This window comes from Colias croceus, chromosome 23 (assembly GCF_905220415.1).
Source record: "Colias croceus chromosome 23, ilColCroc2.1".
In the NCBI taxonomy this organism is placed as follows: domain Eukaryota; kingdom Metazoa; phylum Arthropoda; class Insecta; order Lepidoptera; family Pieridae; genus Colias; species Colias croceus.
In genome coordinates, this window is record NC_059559.1 from 367,673 (window position 1) to 386,486 (window position 18,814).

The following is an 18,814-nucleotide window of genomic DNA, read 5'->3' on the forward strand; positions in this document are numbered from 1 at the left end:
TGCATAATAAAAAATAAAATTTTTACAATTTTACTATTGAATAATAGATGGCGCTACGAAAATATTATAAATACTTAAGCTTTTCGATCATAGTTGGGCATTTTCACAAAAATGTACCCCCTCCTTGAAAAATATATTTTTTTTGATAGTATTATATTTTAAACTTTTTTTGGTCTCTTTAAAACGGAAATTCAATATACTTCAAGAAAACATAATAATATGATGGGTTTAAAATGAGAAAACTGTAAAAATAATAGGACACAATGGAAAGTCTACGCACACAATTCTACGGTGGCTCTTTTTCCGTAAGGGCTACCGGATTATGGAACTCCCTGCCAGTTAGCATCCGACAAGCTCAAACGCTGTACACCTTTGCCAAACAAGTCCGGAGCCACTATTTGAACTTGGCATTTAACTCGGATTAGTAAGATTAATTTATTTATTTATTTGTGTTTTACTTTATTTTTCTATCTAAACTACAGTATGAGTTTATGTATGTATTTATATTATATTATTTGAATGTGTATTATATTGTATTATATTATATGTAATATATATAATATTTTATATGTATGTATTTATTATAGATCATATATGGCTATGTAGGTATTTATATTTATATATATTTTGTACTTCCTACCTACCTCCTCTTTCATAATATTACTCCACACAGTAGGTTGCCTGGAAGAGATCACTCTTAAGTGATAAGGCCGCCTTCTGTGCTGGACTAGTTATAAGTTTTAATTTTAAGGATTTATTTGTATGCCAGCACAATAAAGTGTAAATAAATAAATAAATAAATAAAGTCTCGCAATTTTATATCAGTTGTGTGACTATATTCAGTAGCTGGAAAAACAGTGCAAAATATAAGAATTTTTAGATATTGTTTATTTATTAACTTAAAATCGTTATTTTGTATATTTTAAACACTCACTATTCCCAACTTTTGGATCTAAGCTAATTAAAAAAAACAATAGTATATTCAGTATTGTGACTCTGGTACTTTAACTGTCATTATTATCTTTACATTTAAAATGTTAGATACTTTTTTAGAGAAAAGGCAACAAATATTACACTTATGTATTATTCTCCATTAAAGAGACTGATTTGAAGGGCATTAAATGTAAAATCTACTGAAATATTTAAAAAATTCAGCTCCGTAATATAGGGACAGTCACACAACCGAATACCCAAAAAGGGAAAGGGTGCGTTTACATGGCGAAAAAAAAGTACGCAGGCACACATAATAAATATAATTATAAACTTAACTTCAAACTAAATTATCACAATCAGTTCGGGCTTAAGCCATCACATTATTATTATTTATCTAAAGGGTAAATTACTATCAAGATTCAAGAATAAGAAGTCTCTTTTATGTTTTATATTGGCACTAATCAAATTAATCAGTCGATAATCAGTCTTCGTGATTCGTTTATAATATTAACCTTAAATAATCTCAATCACCATATTGGATAAAAAAATCTTTCAGTGGACGCTGCAAACACGAAGGTTAATCTGTAAATAAAAAAAAACCAATGAAAAATATCGTGAAAAAAATTAATTTTTGTTCCCATATTATCTTTAGTACTTACTTATACAAGGCACATTGTCTAGATTCTTAGTTCTGCTGGCTTATTTTGTTTCTTTTTCTGCATAATGCTTCTTTTTTTTCTTCAAAAAAAAATTTTACTTCCTCATGCAAAATGATCAATCAGCTGTTGCGATTTGTATGGGGAAATAATTTTTATTTTTGAAATCTACTTTTTGGCGTAGTTTCCTACTCAGTCAAAAATGTCTTGGAAAAATATTTTTATAGCTCAAGAAAATCGCCATGTAAACATTGCTTTATGTGTTCAGGCATGTTGTGACTTTTCGTTCAGCGTATATGTGACCGCTCAAATAGTCACACAGCGGAAGTCACATTTGATAATCCTCTAGTAATAAAAACGGTTTAAATATAACCACAACACGTCTTATATTCATCAAAACTTTTGATCAACTTACATATAAAAACATTTAAAACAAAATTAACTAAATACTACAAGATAAATAGATAGAAATAAGCCAAAATATGGTCACATACCTGAATGAAGAATTTGGTCCCTGCGGCTTGCAAACACGCGTGCACTCCTTCTAAGCAGTTTTTTGACCCTGAGGGCTTCTAACCTGATAAGTTGCATAGCAGTAGCTATGGTGTTGACAGTAATGCAAAAATATTTGAACCACAGTAATTTTCTTTTTAGAAAATCGGTGACACAACTGAATGTTCCGGGAAGGACTATTTTTTTGATTTTATTTTTGATTTTTTTATCTTTTATTTTGTTATATAAGGTTATTATATTTTAACTATTATCACAGTAACTGATTATCCTGGACCAAATAAAACCTTAAAAGATGGTACCTTTCTTACAAAAAAGTTAAGAAATAATTTAATAAACGCGTAAGAGTAAGCAGGGGACAGCGTAAAATTACCCTTTTTTCAATTGTTATTTATGATTAACTTAACTTTATTTTAGATTTTGTCATAGTTTTTGTTAAAAAAACAAAATATTGTATACGTATAATCACTTTGATAACATATATAAATAAATCTGGCAACTACTTCATTATATAGAATTTAATGAATTCGAGGGACAGTTGAAAATCAGGGGGGTATACATTTTTGTGAAAATGCCCAGTTATGACACTTTTAAATGTATTTATAATAATAATATAAAAAATGTTTATTTATTATGACTTATGTTAACTATTTAATGTCAGATGGCGCTACTCAAATCTAATAGGCTCTAACATAGCTACATCGTACGGAAATATCAAACTTATGTAATATATTTTAATATTAAAAAAAAATTAAGGAGAATTCGAGATTTTTTTTATTTTTATTTAATTTTTTGTAAAATATATGTATTAATATATAATATCATACATATATGTATTTATAAATCAAATTCATTACAATAATATAAGTAGTATATTACACTGGTCAACAATGATTTTGTTGCCCTGGATGTGAAAGTGGTTTCGAATAATTTAATGCATATTATATATAGAACTATTAATGGTTTTGGTAGATTGGCTCTAGTTTTTTTTTATCCTAATTTTCTTACTAGACTCTAAAACGCAGCATGAAATAGAAGGTATATTTGTTTTACATCATTTATTTATTACAAAGTTTTACTTATTGTTTTGTTTTAGTATTTAATTAATTCAAATGGATATAAAAATAGAGAAAAATCATTAAAACTTATGAAATAGTACAAGGAAATAGATTTTATAAGCTTCTCTTCTTAGTTAATTTTGGGACAATAGTTTTCTTATGGACCATCAGTAATCTGCCATCATGTGACGATCCCATATACCCTGATACCATTATTCCATAATTTTTACTTCTTTTTCGATGTGTTCTTCCTGTTTCTCACAGAAATTCCGCAGATTTACTGGATATCTATCCAGGAGACTGTGGGCAAAGTGTAGCTTTATGCTCGTATTTGCTCATAAAATAATGAAGTTTTTTAAACAACTGTTGTGCCATTTCTTTATAATTTGGTGTTTTAAATTAATCTTAAATTAATTAATACTATATCTCTCCATTATTTACATTCAGCATCAGTTATTAAATTTTGTTAAATTTTCATTTTTTATCAATTGTCGACACGCCCGTCCTGTAGGGCCATCGTGTATTCTTCTTATACTTCTAGATTCCCTCAAAGGCCTAAATTTTCATATTTATTAATTATTCCTAATGAATTTGCTTTGTCTAATTCTATTAATAAAAACATCAAGGGAATTTCGTATACCTATCCACTTTGCTGACCAAGTGCTACTGGGTTTCTTTAACTCAATACAAACCGAACATTGTTGTTCATAAAAATGTTTTTTTACAGAAACCATTTATTATTCTGATAGTCAGTCAGTTTTATAGAATAGGGTTATGTCTGAGCGAATAAATGTGCAGAAAACGTAATTCACCTAAAAATAAACACTTGTTAGTAACCCGTACTCTGAAGGGCCGTAAGAAATTTTTATATATGAAAATCCAAATTAAAAAAAAACTAGAGCCAATTAAATAATTTTAATGATTACATTCACAAACTGGGTACTTGAAATATATAAATCTGTAGAAATATCCAGGGCAACAAAAAAAAATTGTTTTTTTGTTGAGCTGTGTTATCTATTATAATTAAATTTTCATTACTGCACCACCTATTGTTTTTCCCCTTTTATAATTCAAAATCCTACCCATAGGTTGCCTGGTAGAAATCGCTCAGTAGCGATAAGGTCGCCTTTTTGGCTTTACATTATATTGTCTTTTACTTATAGGGTGCTAAATAATTGAGATTGATTTCCTAATTGAGGTAGGTAATAAATAAATGAAACAAGCGAGTGCCAATAATAGTTTTAATAAAATGTAACAATAAAAAAGAACACAATAGCAACAAAGTTTAAGATTTACTTATTTATTCAAACTTACAAACTAGTTAAATTAACAATATTTAAAAATAAAATTACATAATATATGTAAATTCAAACCGTATTATTACGGTTTGAATTTACATTTATTACAGAACAGTCAACTAAGTAACTAGGGTTTAAGTAGGTTAGGTAGCATAACAATGTAAAAACTTTTGGCAATAACCCTGCCATCATTTATTAGTTTTATGGTCACGACAAAGTGGGGCACATTTTCAGACTTGCCAGATATACAAAAGTATAGTAAGCTGTTATTTGTGAAATCATTTTGTCTTCTGTGCACGACGAATCGTAAATCTATATAAATAAAAAGACGTGTGTCACTCGGGGACTGCCGCGATAAAGCTATTGCATGCTATGCCTTCAAGCCACACCTCCGTGCCTGTCGGAGTGGGGAGCGTGAGGTTTTTCGTTACGCAATTTCTGGATTCGGTCCCCGCGCTCAAGGCCCGCGATAGAAGCTATGCAATAGCTTAAAAATAAACCCTCGCCTACCGAAGAACGTTCTCGCGTATAGCGCAGTTTTTAAGACAAATTTTGTACTATAAAGTACACGTGCTGCACACGTGCTGGACAGCTCGCTTGCGGCAACTTGCTCGATTGCGCGAGCAGGTTAGCACGGCGCTTGAGGAGCACAAAAGCGAGGGCTGGCACCGGTCGGTCGACTCGGCCGCCGAGGACTGGCCGTCGCTTCATCGACTCTGTCGTAGGTTCAAACCCTCAACCGCCCCCGCGCGCCCACTCATCGACTCTGCAGGTACTTATGCAATATGTATACAGTCCTCAGGGTCGTGCTGACCTGTTAGACGAACATCTGGCGCTAGTTTTTCAGCCGAACCCCCTGACGCCGTCGAACGCCGCCCACGCAATGGCAGTGAACGAATACTGTTCGCGACAAGACTAATCGATTTAGTAATGTATGTATAAAGTCATAATAAGTTAAGTTTCATTTAATATGTTTAATTCGTTTGCGTAATAAGTTTAGTTATTTGTAATATATTCAATTTCTTTACATAGTAAATTTAGTCGTTTATAATGTGTGTAAACCATTGTTATAATTATAACTAGTTATAAGAAGCTATATTGATTGTAATAAGTCTAATTTTGTTCTGTTATGTTATGTTTGTTATTCGCGATAATATACAAGAAAAACAGTTTGTGATAATAGTAAATAGCGTTCGTATAGTTTATTTATGATATAAAAGATTCTAATTATTGGTGTTATTAATAGTACATAAGTAAATAGTGTATAAGTAAATAGATATAAGACAGATTAATGTACATAGTTTTGTGAAATAAATGGTTACTGCACGGGAGTTTCCCTATCGCACGCACAGACACCTATTGTTCGGAACAATAGGTACGAATCTAAATATAGATCATGTAAGTAAAGTCGTTTGCTAGTCGCCCCATTGAGGAGTTCGCCCGTGCTCGTTGAAGCCCAGATACGTCCCGCAGCACCGACTGCCGTTTGACGGTGAAAGCCGAAGAACGGAGAGGGCGGTGATGCGGCCGTAACTGTTGAGACAGCACAGACGGACGACCCAGTGCTTCGCCGAAGCACTCGACCCTAAAGGCCCTTCTCAGGGCCACACGGAGGCCGCGAGTATGCACGCGACTCCCGCGCGATCCGCGCGACCATCGCGCCCACGTTTTGTAATACGCCACGACCGCTATGGAGCAGTCCGGTCGAGCTCCGCTCCCGGACGCCCCTCCCAACCGTTCTGGCAACCCGCCCCGCTATGGGAAACACCCAGGCCCGCCGCCACCGCCGAGGAAGAGTCCGACGCGAATCAGGTCACATCACCGCGTACCGCATATCTATCGGACGTGATGATGATAGACCGTTTCGTGCAGTCGGGCCACCTATCGCACAAACTGCGCGGATGGTTGGCATCCTATATTGAGATGCGTAGAGGCGATCTGGCGCGAATGCCGCCAGGCTGCTGGGAGGAGCCGTCGCCGGAGGACGAGCAGGTCTTGTTGGACAAGCTCGCCTCCGTACCGATCCCGCCCGGCAAGCCGAGAGCGAGGCGCCGCCGCCTTATTAGCAGCGACGAAGATGAGGAGCAGGTTGAGTCGGCACAGGCAAAGCGGCCTTGCCAGACTCCCGCCCTCACCGCCGCCGCCCCCGCCACCGAAGCCGAAGCTACGATGGACACTGCCATCGCGCCCGCACCGCAACCCGCCACCTACGCAGCGGTAAGTGCAGGCGCCATCACTAAACCGCTCCACCCACGCGACCCGCGCCGCCCCCGCCGCATTGACGTCGGAGCGGCCGAGGAGCCGCAGCCCGGCCCATCCGGGCTACAACCGCCGCCGGCGGCAAACCGCAGCGCTACGCCTGCGCAGCCGCCCGCACGCACAGCAGCGCCACCTAGCGCTGCCACAGCTCCACCATCAAACACTGCATCCACCAAGAGGTTCCCGCCTATAATTGTGGAATCGTTCCCGAACTGGGCGACCCACATGCGGGAGCTCACCTCCATCATCGGGCATCAGGTGAGCGCGCGCGCCTATGGCACGGGCGTGCGTTTCACCCCCCGGGATGAAACTGAATACAGAGCGATCGACCGCTATCTGCGTCGCATAGAGGGGGAGGGGACAGACATAAGCTGGTTCTCATACTCCCCCGAAGCCGAACGCAGCATCAAAGTAGCCGTCCGCGGGCTGCCCGTTAACACGCAGCCCGACGAGCTGCTTGCCGCGCTGCGCGAACTCGGATACGATCCCGAGTTCGCGCGGTCCATCCGCGCCAGGAAGGGGCGCCCTGGATGCCTCTTCCTTGCAATCCTGAAGAAGACGCCAAACCTCACCCCGGGCATTTATGACGTCAGTGAACTGATGCATATGCCCGGGGTCACCATCGAGGCGTGGCGCTCGAAGCGGGGCCCGGCACAGTGCCACCGCTGCCAAGGCTTCAGACACTCCTCCCACAATTGCCACAGGCCGCTCGCCTGTGTGCGTTGTGGGGAGGGGCACGCGACCGCGGACTGCCCGCGGCCGAGAGACGCCCCCGCCATCTGCGCCAATTGCGCGGGGCCACACCCCGCAAACCACGCGTCGTGCCCGGTGATGCGGCGCGAGGCCCGCAACAAAAAGGCGGGCCCCATCGCGCGCACCACCACCACCACCACCACCCACGCACAGCAGCCGCGCACCGCGCCGGCCGCTCGACCCAGCGCGCCAGTAGCGCCGCCCGCACCTATCCAGCCGGTGCCGCGCGGAGAAGCGCACACCAGCGGCCTCATGGCGGCGGCGAATCCCGCCTCCGCCGCCCCCGCTAAACGTAAGCGACGAGGACGCGGGAAAAAATCCCGCTCGCAGCCCCCTCGGAGCGACGCCGCCATAGCGCCCCAAGCCGGCCCGCCCGCACACATTCCGCCGGCACATCGTACAATAACGACGACAGCCGAGCGCCCCCGAACGGAGCCGAGTGCAACTTCGGCTCCCGAACATCGCCGAACGCAGCCGACCGCATCATCGTCGGCACCACAGCCCCCCCTAGCGGCGCCTGCCGATCCCGCGAAACAAGCGGTGATCCGAGCGGCGTCGCTAGTACTCCAGAGCGTCCTGAGCGCCTTAGAGGAGGGAGCAGACCCCATACCCATAGTAATGCGGGGTCTCCTCAGCCTCCTACAGCAATAGCGCTCAGGCTACTTTATTGGAACGCCCGCACTATGGTGCCGGCGCATAAGAAGCCACTGCTCCGCCACCTGATGCGGGAGCAGAACATCGACGCGGCGCTACTAAATGAAACGCAGCTGGGGCCATCATCGAAGCTGAGCGCGTCCGGGTACTAGTTTATCGCAGGGACGAGGTGTCGCCTACTGGCAGGCGATACCGCGGGCTTGCGATCCTTATCCGTCGGTCCATTCCTCACACCCCCCTCCCTGCTTTCACATCCCAGTCATTTTCCGCACTTGGCGTTGAAGCGGAACTTCCAGGTGGCAGAATACGTATGTATGCTATATACAGACCGCCTGCGGGGACTGTTGACACGAACGAGGTGAAACGACTTTTCGCCTCGGACGTGCCGACATTCGCCGCGGGTGACTGGAATAGCAAGCATACGCACTGGTTGTCTCGCTCCAACTGCCACAACGGCAACGCCCTCTATAACCTTATTGATTATAACAATATCGTAATAGAGGGTCCTCCTGAACCCACTCATTATCCCGATCAAGACTCCTACCGCGCGGACATTATCGACTTTTCGATCCACAATGTGGTCCGCCAGTCGATAACGCAAACTGTCATTGTGGACGAACTCGACTCAGACCATCTGCCGGTATTGGCCGAGTTCGCTGCAGACAGTCCGGCAATCGCCCCATCCCGCTCCCTCCGATGTGTAAATTGGAAGTTATTTGCAAGCACGCTTGAGCGCTCCACCCCCGCACGCGCGGTTACAAGCGCCGCGGACGTGGAGTTGTTTGCGAATGATTTGCAAGATACACTACAAACCGCCCTCGTCCGAGCCACGACACACAAACCGTCCACCTCCCGTCTCCCCCCCCTTCCCGGTTACCTCAAAAACCTTATCCAGAGGAAGCGATCTCTGCGACGGCAATGGCAGCGAACGCGCTGCCCGACCCTCAAGCGGCAACTTGTTCGGTTGCGTGAACAGGTTAGCACAGCGCTTGAGGAGCACAAAAGCGAGGGCTGGCACCGGTCGCTCGAACAGGCCGCCGAGGACTGGCCGTCGCTTCATCGACTCTGTCGCAGGTTCAAATCCTCAACCGCCCCCGCGCGCCCACTCACCGACTCCGCAGGTACTTATGTATACAGCCCTCAGGGTCGCGCTGACTTGTTTGCCGAACACCTGGCGCAAGTTTTTCAGCCGAACCCCCTGACGCCGTCGAACGCCGCCCACGCAACGGCAGTGAACGAATACCTAACGAGTTTTCTAAATTCACCGATGCCACTCGCTGGGGAAGCATTCTTCACGTCCCCGTCCGCCGTCCGCCGTGCGATTTCGCGTACAAAGTTGCGCAAAGCGCCCGGCGCGGACGGCGTGACGAATGAATCCCTCCGCCACCTCCCCCGTAAAACAGTCGCGGCTTTGTCGCGGCTGTTTAACGGTATATTACGCTCCGGTCACTTCCCCTCAGTGTGGAAGACCGGACGCGTAATAATGATCCCCAAACCTGGAAAGAATGCTTCCTTACCGAGCAGCTATCGACCCATTACTCTGTTGAGCACAGTCTCCAAAGTATTCGAGTCATTGCTGTTGCCAATGCTGCGCCCGTACGTGTCGCCTCGCGCTGAGCAATTCGGCTTTCGCGAGGCACATAGTACCACCCTTCAGGTGACAAGAGTATTGCACCACCTTAGCTCCGCTTTGAACAAGAATGAGAGAGCGGTTGCAGTGCTGTTGGACATCGAAAAGGCTTTCGACCGCGTCTGGCATGAGGGCCTTATATATAAGATCCTTACCGCCACCCAGTGCCCCGCGCGGCTCGTGAGGATATTGCACTCCTTCCTCACGAATCGTTCCTTTCAAGTTTCCGTGTCCCCCGCCGTTTCACAAGACCACGCTGTGCAGGCGGGTGTCCCGCAGGGCAGCTGTTTATCGCCCGCGCTATACTCTGCCTACACAGACGATTTCCCCTCCCCCGCGCAACCCACTAACCATATCGTCGCTTTGTACGCCGACGATGTAGCCTTTGTCACCGCATCGATATGGACATCGAACGCGGTGATAAAGGCGCAGCGTTGGTTGGACGAATTGCCTGCGTATTTTGAGCGCTGGCGGATTACCGCGAACGCTAAAAAGACACAGGCGATTGTATTCGGCGGTATGACCCCCTCCACCCACCTCACTCTGGCCGGTGAGCAAATCCCTTGGTCCAGCAATGTCACCTACCTGGGCATCACTATTGATCGCCGGCTTCGCTTCAACAGCCACGTGAAGCGGGTAATCAATAAGTGTAAATCCGCCCACGCAATACTTCGTCCGGTGTTGTCATCCGAACTCCCGCTGCGTATAAAGGTAAGTCTGTATAAGATTTACCTACGGCCGCTCCTCACGTACGCCGCGCCCGCCTGGTATGGGTTTGTGTGTGAAAGCCTGCGCCGCAAAATGCGTGCGCGGCAGTCGCTCGCATTACGCACTATCGCTGGCGCGCCGTGGTGCGTGAGGAACGAGCGGATACGCAGCGATCTCGGTGTGGAAACACTTGACGATTTCATCCTACGCCTATCCCAAAACATGTTTGCGCGCGCGGATGCATCCTCTCATTCCCATCTCCGAGAGATTGCACCGATGCGCGCCCCTCCCGAGTCGCGCTGTCCCTTTCCGCGCGACTTGTTATCACCCCCCCCCCCCCGCGGCGTATACAACGCCCTCCTATCCACCGGAATTGCTAGCTGCAATGTCGGCACCCCAAACCGCGCCTCCAGCGCCACCCTCCACCCACGCACTCCGTGCACTCCCTCACACCCCGGTGCATAACGCGCCATCCCTCCGATCCTTCCTACATGCACTTATAGTGCATTCCGTCACTCCCACGCCCCCGCAAGTCCCGCACTCTACTGCTCCGGCGCGCCCAGCCGCGCCGCCCACCACCCCTACGCCTACACCAATACAAATCCCGTCTGTCGGTACACAAGTACCCAGCCCACCTCCCCACCTATACTCCCACGCGCAATTGGCGCCTCCTACCCCGCCCATTCGTGTCGTTTCGCCCCAGTCCCCCTCCGTCCCCGGTCATGACACAACTCATGGCCGGGCTCGTAAAAGAAAGAGGTCGATTGATTCGTGCGACGCGGAATCAAATTCAAAAAAATAAGGGCTTTCACGCCCCCCCAAATTCCCGCCCGTGTTGACGGGCGGCGTTATATACCCGCTGCAGAGGGCTTCCCGCCCTGAACAGCGTTCCCCACGCGGCCTCCTCACGGAGGCCGCGCGTCCGAAGATCCCGATTGAAATAGATCATGTAAGGATAGTTCGTTTGCCGTGTACGCTGGTCGTGTCCACTCGCTGCTCCCGACCACGTGCTCCGCGCTCGTGCTATCTCTTTTGCTCATACGCATTTCAGAGCGTACTACGCCGCTTTGTGTTCAAAAGTCTGGTTTGTTAGTCGCCCCACGAGGAGTTTGTCTTTGCTTGCGAAACCCGATTATAACCCGCAGCGCCGCCTGCCATTTGTTCGGTGAAAGCCGTATAAGTGGAGAGGGCGGTGATGCGTGTTTAATTGTTTTTAGCAGCGCAGGCAAACGCCCACGTGCCCCGCGATGGAGCACGCCGGACCCAAAGGCCCTTCTCAGGGCCACACAAACGCGACACCCGCGCGCAGTTCGCGCCCGCGCATAGTTACGCGCACTGGCCGCACTCCCCCCCCTTCCCGGTTACCTCAAAAACCTTATCCAGAGGAAGCGATCTCTGCGACGGCAATGGCAGCGAACGCGCTGCCCGACCCTCAAGCGGCAACTTGTTCGGTTGCGTGAACAGGTTAGCACGGCGCTTGAGGAGCACAAAAGCGAGGGCTGGCACCGGTCGCTCGAACAGGCCGCCGAGGACTGGCCGTCGCTTCATCAACTCTGTCGCAGGTTCAAATCCTCAACCGCCCCCGCGCGCCCACTCACCGACTCCGCAGGTACTTATGTATATAGCCCTCAGGGTCGCGCTGACTTGTTTGCCGAACACCTGGCGCAAGTTTTTCAGCCGAACCCCCTGACGCCGTCGAAAACCGCCCACGCAACGGCAGTGAACGAATACCTAACGAGTTTTCTAAATTCACCGATGCCACTCGCTGAGGAAGCATTCTTCACGTCCCCGTCCGCCGTCCGCCGTGCGATTTCGCGTACAAAGTTGCGCAAAGCGCCCGGCGCGGACGGCGTGACGAATGAATCCCTCCGCCACCTCCCCCGTAAAACAGTCGCGGCTCTATCGCGGCTGTTTAACGGTATATTGCACTCCGGTCACTTCCCTTCAGTGTGGAAGACCGGACGCGTAATAATGATCCCCAAACCTGGAAAGAATGCCTCCTTACCGAGCAGCTATCGACCCATTACTCTGTTGAGCACAGTCTCCAAAGTATTCGAGTCATTGCTGTTGCCGATGCTGCGCCCGTACGTGTCGCCTCGCGCTGAGCAATTCGGCTTTCGCGAGGCCCATAGTACCACCCTCCAGGTGACAAGAGTATTGCACCACCTTAGCTCCGCTTTGAACAAGAATGAGAGAGCGGTTGCAGTGCTGTTGGACATCGAAAAGGCTTTCGACCGCGTCTGGCATGAGGGCCTTATATATAAGATCCTTACCGCCACCCAGTGCCCCGCGCGGCTCGTGAGGATATTGCACTCTTTCCTCACGAATCGTTCCTTTCACGTTTCCGTGTCCCCCGCCATTTCACAAGACCACGCTGTGCAGGCGGGTGTCCCGCAGGGCAGCTGTTTATCGCCCGCGCTATACTCTGCCTACACAGACGATTTCCCCTCCCCCGCGCAACCCACCAACCTTATCGTCGCATTGTACGCCGACGATGTAGCCTTTGTCGCCGCTTCGATGGTGACATCGAACGCGGTGATAAAGGCGCAGCGTTGATTGGACGAATTACCTGCGTATTTTGAGCGCTGGCGGATTACCGCGAACGCTAAAAAGACACAGGCGATTGTATTCGGCGGTAGGACTCCCTCCACCCATCTCACTTTGGCCGGTGAGCAAATCCCTTGGTCCAGCACTGTCACCTACCTGGGCATCACCATTGATCGCCGGCTTTGCTTTAACAGCCACGTAAAGAAGGTAATCAATAAGTGTAAATCCGCCCACGCAATACTTCGTCCGGTGTTGGCATCCGAACTCCCGCTGCGTATAAAGGTAAGTCTGTATAAGATCTACCTACGGCCGCTCCTCACGTACGCCGCGCCGGCGTGGTATGCGTATGTGTGCGAAAGCCTGCGCCGCAAAATGCGTGCGCGGCAATCGCTCACATTGCGCACTATCACCGACGCGCCGTGGTGCGTGAGGAACGAGCGGATACGCAGCGATCTCGGTATGGAAACACTCGACGATTTTATCCTACGCCTATCCCAAAATATGTTCGCGCGCGCGGATGCATCCACTTATCCTCATCTCCGTGAGATTGCACCGATGCGCGCTCCTCCCGAGTCGCGTCGCCCTTTTCCGCGCGACTTGTTATCACCCCCCCCTCCTGAGGTGTATACAACGCCCTCCTATCCACCGGAATTGCTCTGTGCAATGTCGGCTCCACAGACCGCGCCTTCTGCGCCACCCTCCTCCCACGCACTTCATGCACTCCCAAATGTTCCGGTGCATAACGCGCCATCCCTCCTTTCCTTCCTGCATGCACTCATAGTGCATTCCATCACTCCCACGCCACCCCCGCAAGTCCCGCTCTCCAAAGCTACTCCGGCGCGCCCAGCAGCGCCGCCCCCTACCCCTACACCAATACAAATCCCTTCTGTCGGTACACAAGTACCCAGCCCACTTCCCCACCTATACTCCCACGCGCAATTGGCGCCTCCTTCCCCACCTTCTCGTGTCGCTTCGCCCCAGTACCCCTCCGTCCCCGGTCACGTTTCAACTCATGGCCGGGCTCGTAAAAGAAAGAGGTCGATTGATTCGTGCGACGCGGAATCAAAGTCAAAAAAATAAAAAATTAAGGGCTTTCACGCCCCCCCAAGGGCTTTCACGCCCCCCCAAATTCCCGCCCGTGTTGACGGGCGGCGCTACATACCCGCTGCAGGGGGCTTCCCGCCCCGAACAGCGTTCCCCACGCGGCCTCCTCACGGAGGCCGCGTGTGCGAAGATCCCGATGCTGCTGATAGATCATGTGATACAGCCACGTCCGTCGCCTGTTTGTGTGTGCCCGCGTATATGCAAACTGAGCTGTGCTCGTGTCTTCCATTGTTTCCTTGTGTGTACTACGCGTCTTTCGTGTCAGTAAAGTCGATTGTTAGTCGCCCCACTGAGGAGTTCGCCCGTGCTCGTTGAAGCCCAGATACGTCCCGCAGCACCGACTGCCGTTTGACGGTGAAAGCCGAAGAACGGAGAGGGCGGTGATGCGGCCGTAACTGTTGAGACAGCACAGACGGACGCCCCAGTGCTTCGTCGAAGCACTCGACCGTAAAGGCCCTTTTCAGGGCCACACGGAGGCCGCGAGTATGCACGCGACTCCCTCGCGATCCGCGCGATTATCGCGCCCGCGCACTATGGAAGAATACCGCAGGAGAGAAGCCCGGTCGAGCTCTGCTCCCGGGTACCCCTCTCGCCCCCGCTGGACGCCATTTGTCCACGATGGGACGCCAACAGCCGACCAAGGGAGGCCCGGAGCGAGCTCCGGTCTATCACCAAGGGCCGAATTTCTTCAGGACCTGGTGATGATTGACCGGTTCATTGAATCGGGCCATCTCTCGCGCAAGCTGCGCGGTTGGCTGTCGTCCTATATTGAAGGACGTCGAGGCGACCTGGTGCGGATGTGGCCCGGCTGCCGAACGGAGCCATCGCCGGAGGAGGAGCAGGTCATGATTGACAGGCTCGCCTCCATGCCGATCCCGGCCGGCAAGCCGAGAGCGAGGCGCCGTCGCCTCATCAGCAGCAGCGATGAAGAGGAGGAGCAGGTTGAGTCGGCGCAGGCCAAGCGGCCTTGCCAGACTCCCGCCCCCTCCGTCGCCGCCCCCGCCGTTGCTACGGCAATGGACACCTCCGCCGCGCCCGCACCGCAACCCGCCACCTATGCCGCGGTAAGTGCAGGCGCCGCCTTGAGCCAACCGCTCCACCCGCGCGACCAGCGCCGCCCCCGCCGCATCGACGTCGGAGCGGCCGAGGAGCCGCAGCCCGGCCCATCCGGGCTACGACCGCCGCCAGCGGTAAACCGCGGCACTATGCCGGCGCAGCCGCCAGCAAGCACTGCAGCGCCACCTAGCGCCGCAGCAACAACCACCTCAAACACAACAGCGGCCAAAAGGTTCCCGCCGATTATTGTGGAGTCGTTCCCGAATTGGGCAACCCACATGCGGAAGCTAACCTCCATCATCGGACACCAGGTGAGCGCGCGCGCCTATGGTACGGGCGTGCGCTTCACGCCGAAAGACGAGACCGAATATCGACACATCGATAGATACCTGCGCCGCATAGAGGGGGAGGGGACCGACATAAGCTGGTTCTCATACTCCCCCGAAGCCGAACGCAGTATCAAAGTAGCCGTCCGCAGGCTGCCTGTTAACACGCAGCCAGACGAGCTGCTTGCCGCGCTGCGCGAACTAGGGTATGACCCAGAGTTCGCGCGGCCCATTCGCGCTAGGAAGGGGCGCCCTGGATGCCTCTTCCTTGCGATCCAAAGGAAAACACCAAATCTCACCCCGGGCATTTATGACGTCAGCGAGCTGATGCACATGCCCGGGGTCATCATCGAGGCGTGGCGCTCGAAGCGGGGCCCGGCACAGTGCCACCGCTGCCAGGGTTTTAGGCACTCCTCCCACAATTGCCACAGGCCGCTCGCCTGTGTGCGTTGTGGGGAGGGGCACGCGACCGCGGACTGCCCGCGGCCGAGAGACGCCCCCGCCATCTGCGCCAATTGCGCGGGGCCACACCCCGCAAACCACGCGTCGTGCCCGGTGATGCGGCGCGAGGCCCGCAACAAAAAGGCGGGCCCCATCCTCCTACAGCAATAGCGCTCAGACTACTTTATTGGAACGCCCGCACTATGGTGCCGGCGCATAAGAAGCCACTGCTCCGCCACCTGATGCGGGAGCAGAACATAGACGCAGCGCTGCTAAATGAAACGCAGCTGGGGCCATCATCGAAGCTGAGCGCGTCCGGGTATGTAGTTTATCGCAGGGACGAGGTGTCGCCTACTGGCAGGCGATACCGCGGGCTTGCGATCCTTATCCGTCGGTCCATTCCTCACACTCCCCTCCCTGCTTTCACATCCCAGTCATTTTCCGCGCTTGGCGTTGAAGCGGAACTTCCATGTGGCAGAATACGTATGTATGCTATATACAGACCGCCTGTGGGGACCGTTGACGAGAACGAGGTGAAACGACTTTTCGCCTCGGACGTGCCGACGTTCGCCGCGGGTGACTGGAATAGCAAGCATACGCACTGGTTGTCTCGCTTCAACTGCCACAACGGCAACGCCCTCTATAACCTTATTGATTATAACAATATCGTAATAGAGGGCCCTCCTGAACCCACCCACTATCCCGATAACGACTCCCACCGCGCGGATATTATCGACTTTTCGATCCACAATGTGGTCCGTGCGCTCCCTCACACCCCGGTGCATAACGCGCCATCCCTCCGCTCCTTCCTACATGCACTTATAGTGCATTCCGTCACTCCCACACCGCCCCCGCAAGTCCCGCACTCTACTGCTCCGGCGCGCCCAGCCGCGCCGCCCACTACCCCTACGCCTACACCAATACAAATCCCGTCTGTCGGTACACAAGTACCCAGCCCACCTCCCCACCTATACTCCCACGCGCAATTGGCGCCTCCTACCCCGCCCATTCGTGTCGTTTCGCCCCAGTCCCCCTCCGTCCCCGGTCATGACACAACTCATGGCCGGGCTCGTAAAAGAAAGAGGTCGATTGATTCGTGCGACGCGGAATCAAACTCTAAAAAATAAGGGCTTTCACGCCCCCCCAAATTCCCGCCCGTGTTGACGGGCGGCGCTATACTCCCATTGAAGGGGGCTTCCCGCCCCGAACAATGTTCCCCACGCAGCCTCCTCGCGGAGGCTGCGTGTGCGAAGATCCCGATTGATGATGACTGAAATCACTCTCGTCAGGACTTTCGACTCGTCAACACATTCGTCAAGTACTCTCAAGCATACAGTCCACAAGCTCTACAGTAAGCGGCGAGGCCTGGCATAGCAAAACATCAACTAGGCATTTTGATTCACCCCAAACCCAGCATCCAAATAGTACGGTGCAAAATAGTTATAGACTTGTGCCGTACACCTATAGTAGGCATACTAATATTATAACCACTTTTTTGAGCAAAACTTCAGTGTTCCCCACGCGTGTGCGAAGATCCCCGACGATGAGCAAAACTTGATCCATGTCCAAGGTGCTTGAACGACTAGTATTACGACGTTTCTCACCACACTTCACACCAAGAGAGGAGCAATTTGGGTTCCGAACAGAACACAGCACAACACTGCAACTGTCCAAAGTCATTCATTCCCTCGTAGCAGCCAAAAGCAAAAAGGAAGCGGCAGTTGCAGTGTTCTTGGACATGGAGAAGGCCTTTGACAAAGTGTGGCACGAGGGCCTACTATTCAAGTTGAGCAAGTTAAGTGTGGACACACTATGTCCTCAACTTCATACGGAGCTTCCTGGAGGACCGGGCCTTTCAGGTCCGCATAGGTGGTGCCTTCTCCACCACTAGGAGGATTGAAGCCGGGGTCCCACAGGGCAGCTGCCTATCTCCACACCAGTACGCCGTGTATACGGACGACGTCCCGAACAGGGCGGACTCCCAATTGTCCCTGTTCGTGGACGACACGGCGTATATAACAACATCTCTTAACAGAGACCACGCTGCAATTAAGATGCAGAGGATACTGGACAGCCTACCGGAGTGGCTGGACAAGTGGAGGCTGCGAGTGAACCCGAACAAGACGCAGGCTATATGTATGGGACACGCGTCAAACCCTGTGAACCTAGAAATACTGCGAACCAAGATTCCGTGGTCTAACAAAGTCACATATCTGGGGGTGGAGATAGACAGGCGTCTATGCTTCAACCACCAAGCCCGGAAAGCCGCCCGCCAGGCGCAGATCGCAGCTGTGCGACTGAGACCGATCTTCACATCCAGCTTGCCTACCAGACTGAAGCTGAGACTATATAATACTTACGTAAAACCCAAGATACTGTACGCTGCCCCAGTCTGGTACGGCTACATCTCCGAAGCCGATACCGCCCGCTGAGGAAGTATTCTTCACCTCCCCGTCCGCCGTCCGCCGTGCGATTTCGCGTACAAAGTTGCGCAAAGCGCCCGGTGAGGACGGCGTGACGAACGAATCCCTCCGCCACCTCCCCCGTAAAACAGTCGCGGCTCTATCGCGGCTGTTTAACGGTATATTGCGCGCCGGCCATTTCCCTTCAGTGTGGAAAACCGGTCGCGTAATAATGATCCCGAAACCCGGCAAGAATGCCTCCTTCCTCCTAGAAAGGCAGTTATCGACCCATCACCTTGTTGAGCACAGTCTCCAAGGTGTTCGAGTCACTACTGCTGCCTATGCTGCGTCCGTACGTGTCGCCGCGCGCTGAGCAATTCGGCTTTCGCTCGGCACATAGTACCACCCTTCAGATATCTAGAGTATTGCACCATGTTAGCTCCGCCTTGAACAGGAATGAGAGAGCGGTCGCAATATTT

General features: G+C 50.6%; 2 protein-coding genes across 2 annotated transcripts; one reads left to right on the plus strand and one right to left on the minus strand.

Moving 5' to 3' along the window:
- Positions 1-7,295: 7,295 nt before the first annotated feature.
- LOC123702531 lies at positions 7,296-12,403 on the minus strand. Its single transcript, XM_045650306.1, has 2 exons — positions 11,825-12,403; positions 7,296-8,998 (listed from the first exon to the last, which is right to left on the minus strand). Exon 2 carries the CDS (start codon positions 8,079-8,081, stop codon positions 7,296-7,298), a length of 786 nt encoding a protein of 261 aa, XP_045506262.1. The 5' UTR covers positions 8,082-8,998; positions 11,825-12,403.
- Positions 12,404-13,378: 975 nt separating this feature from the next.
- LOC123702532 (extensin-like) lies at positions 13,379-14,425 on the plus strand. The gene is made up of 2 exons (XM_045650308.1): positions 13,379-14,043; positions 14,116-14,425. Exons 1-2 carry the CDS (start codon positions 13,379-13,381, stop codon positions 14,423-14,425), a joined length of 975 nt encoding a protein of 324 aa, XP_045506264.1.
- Positions 14,426-18,814: the final 4,389 nt, after the last annotated feature.

Coding starts and splice junctions, on each gene's coding strand:
- LOC123702532 (XM_045650308.1), top strand. CDS start 13,379: ATGCGTGCGCGGCAATCGCTCACATTGCGCACTATCACCGACGCGCCG. Junction 14,044..14,115: donor CGGGCTCGTAAAAGAAAGAG/GTCGATTGATTC, acceptor CGCCCCCCCAAG/GGCTTTCACGCCCCCCCAAA.
- LOC123702531 (XM_045650306.1), bottom strand. CDS start 8,081: ATGGGTATGGGGTCTGCTCCCTCCTCTAAGGCGCTCAGGACGCTCTGG.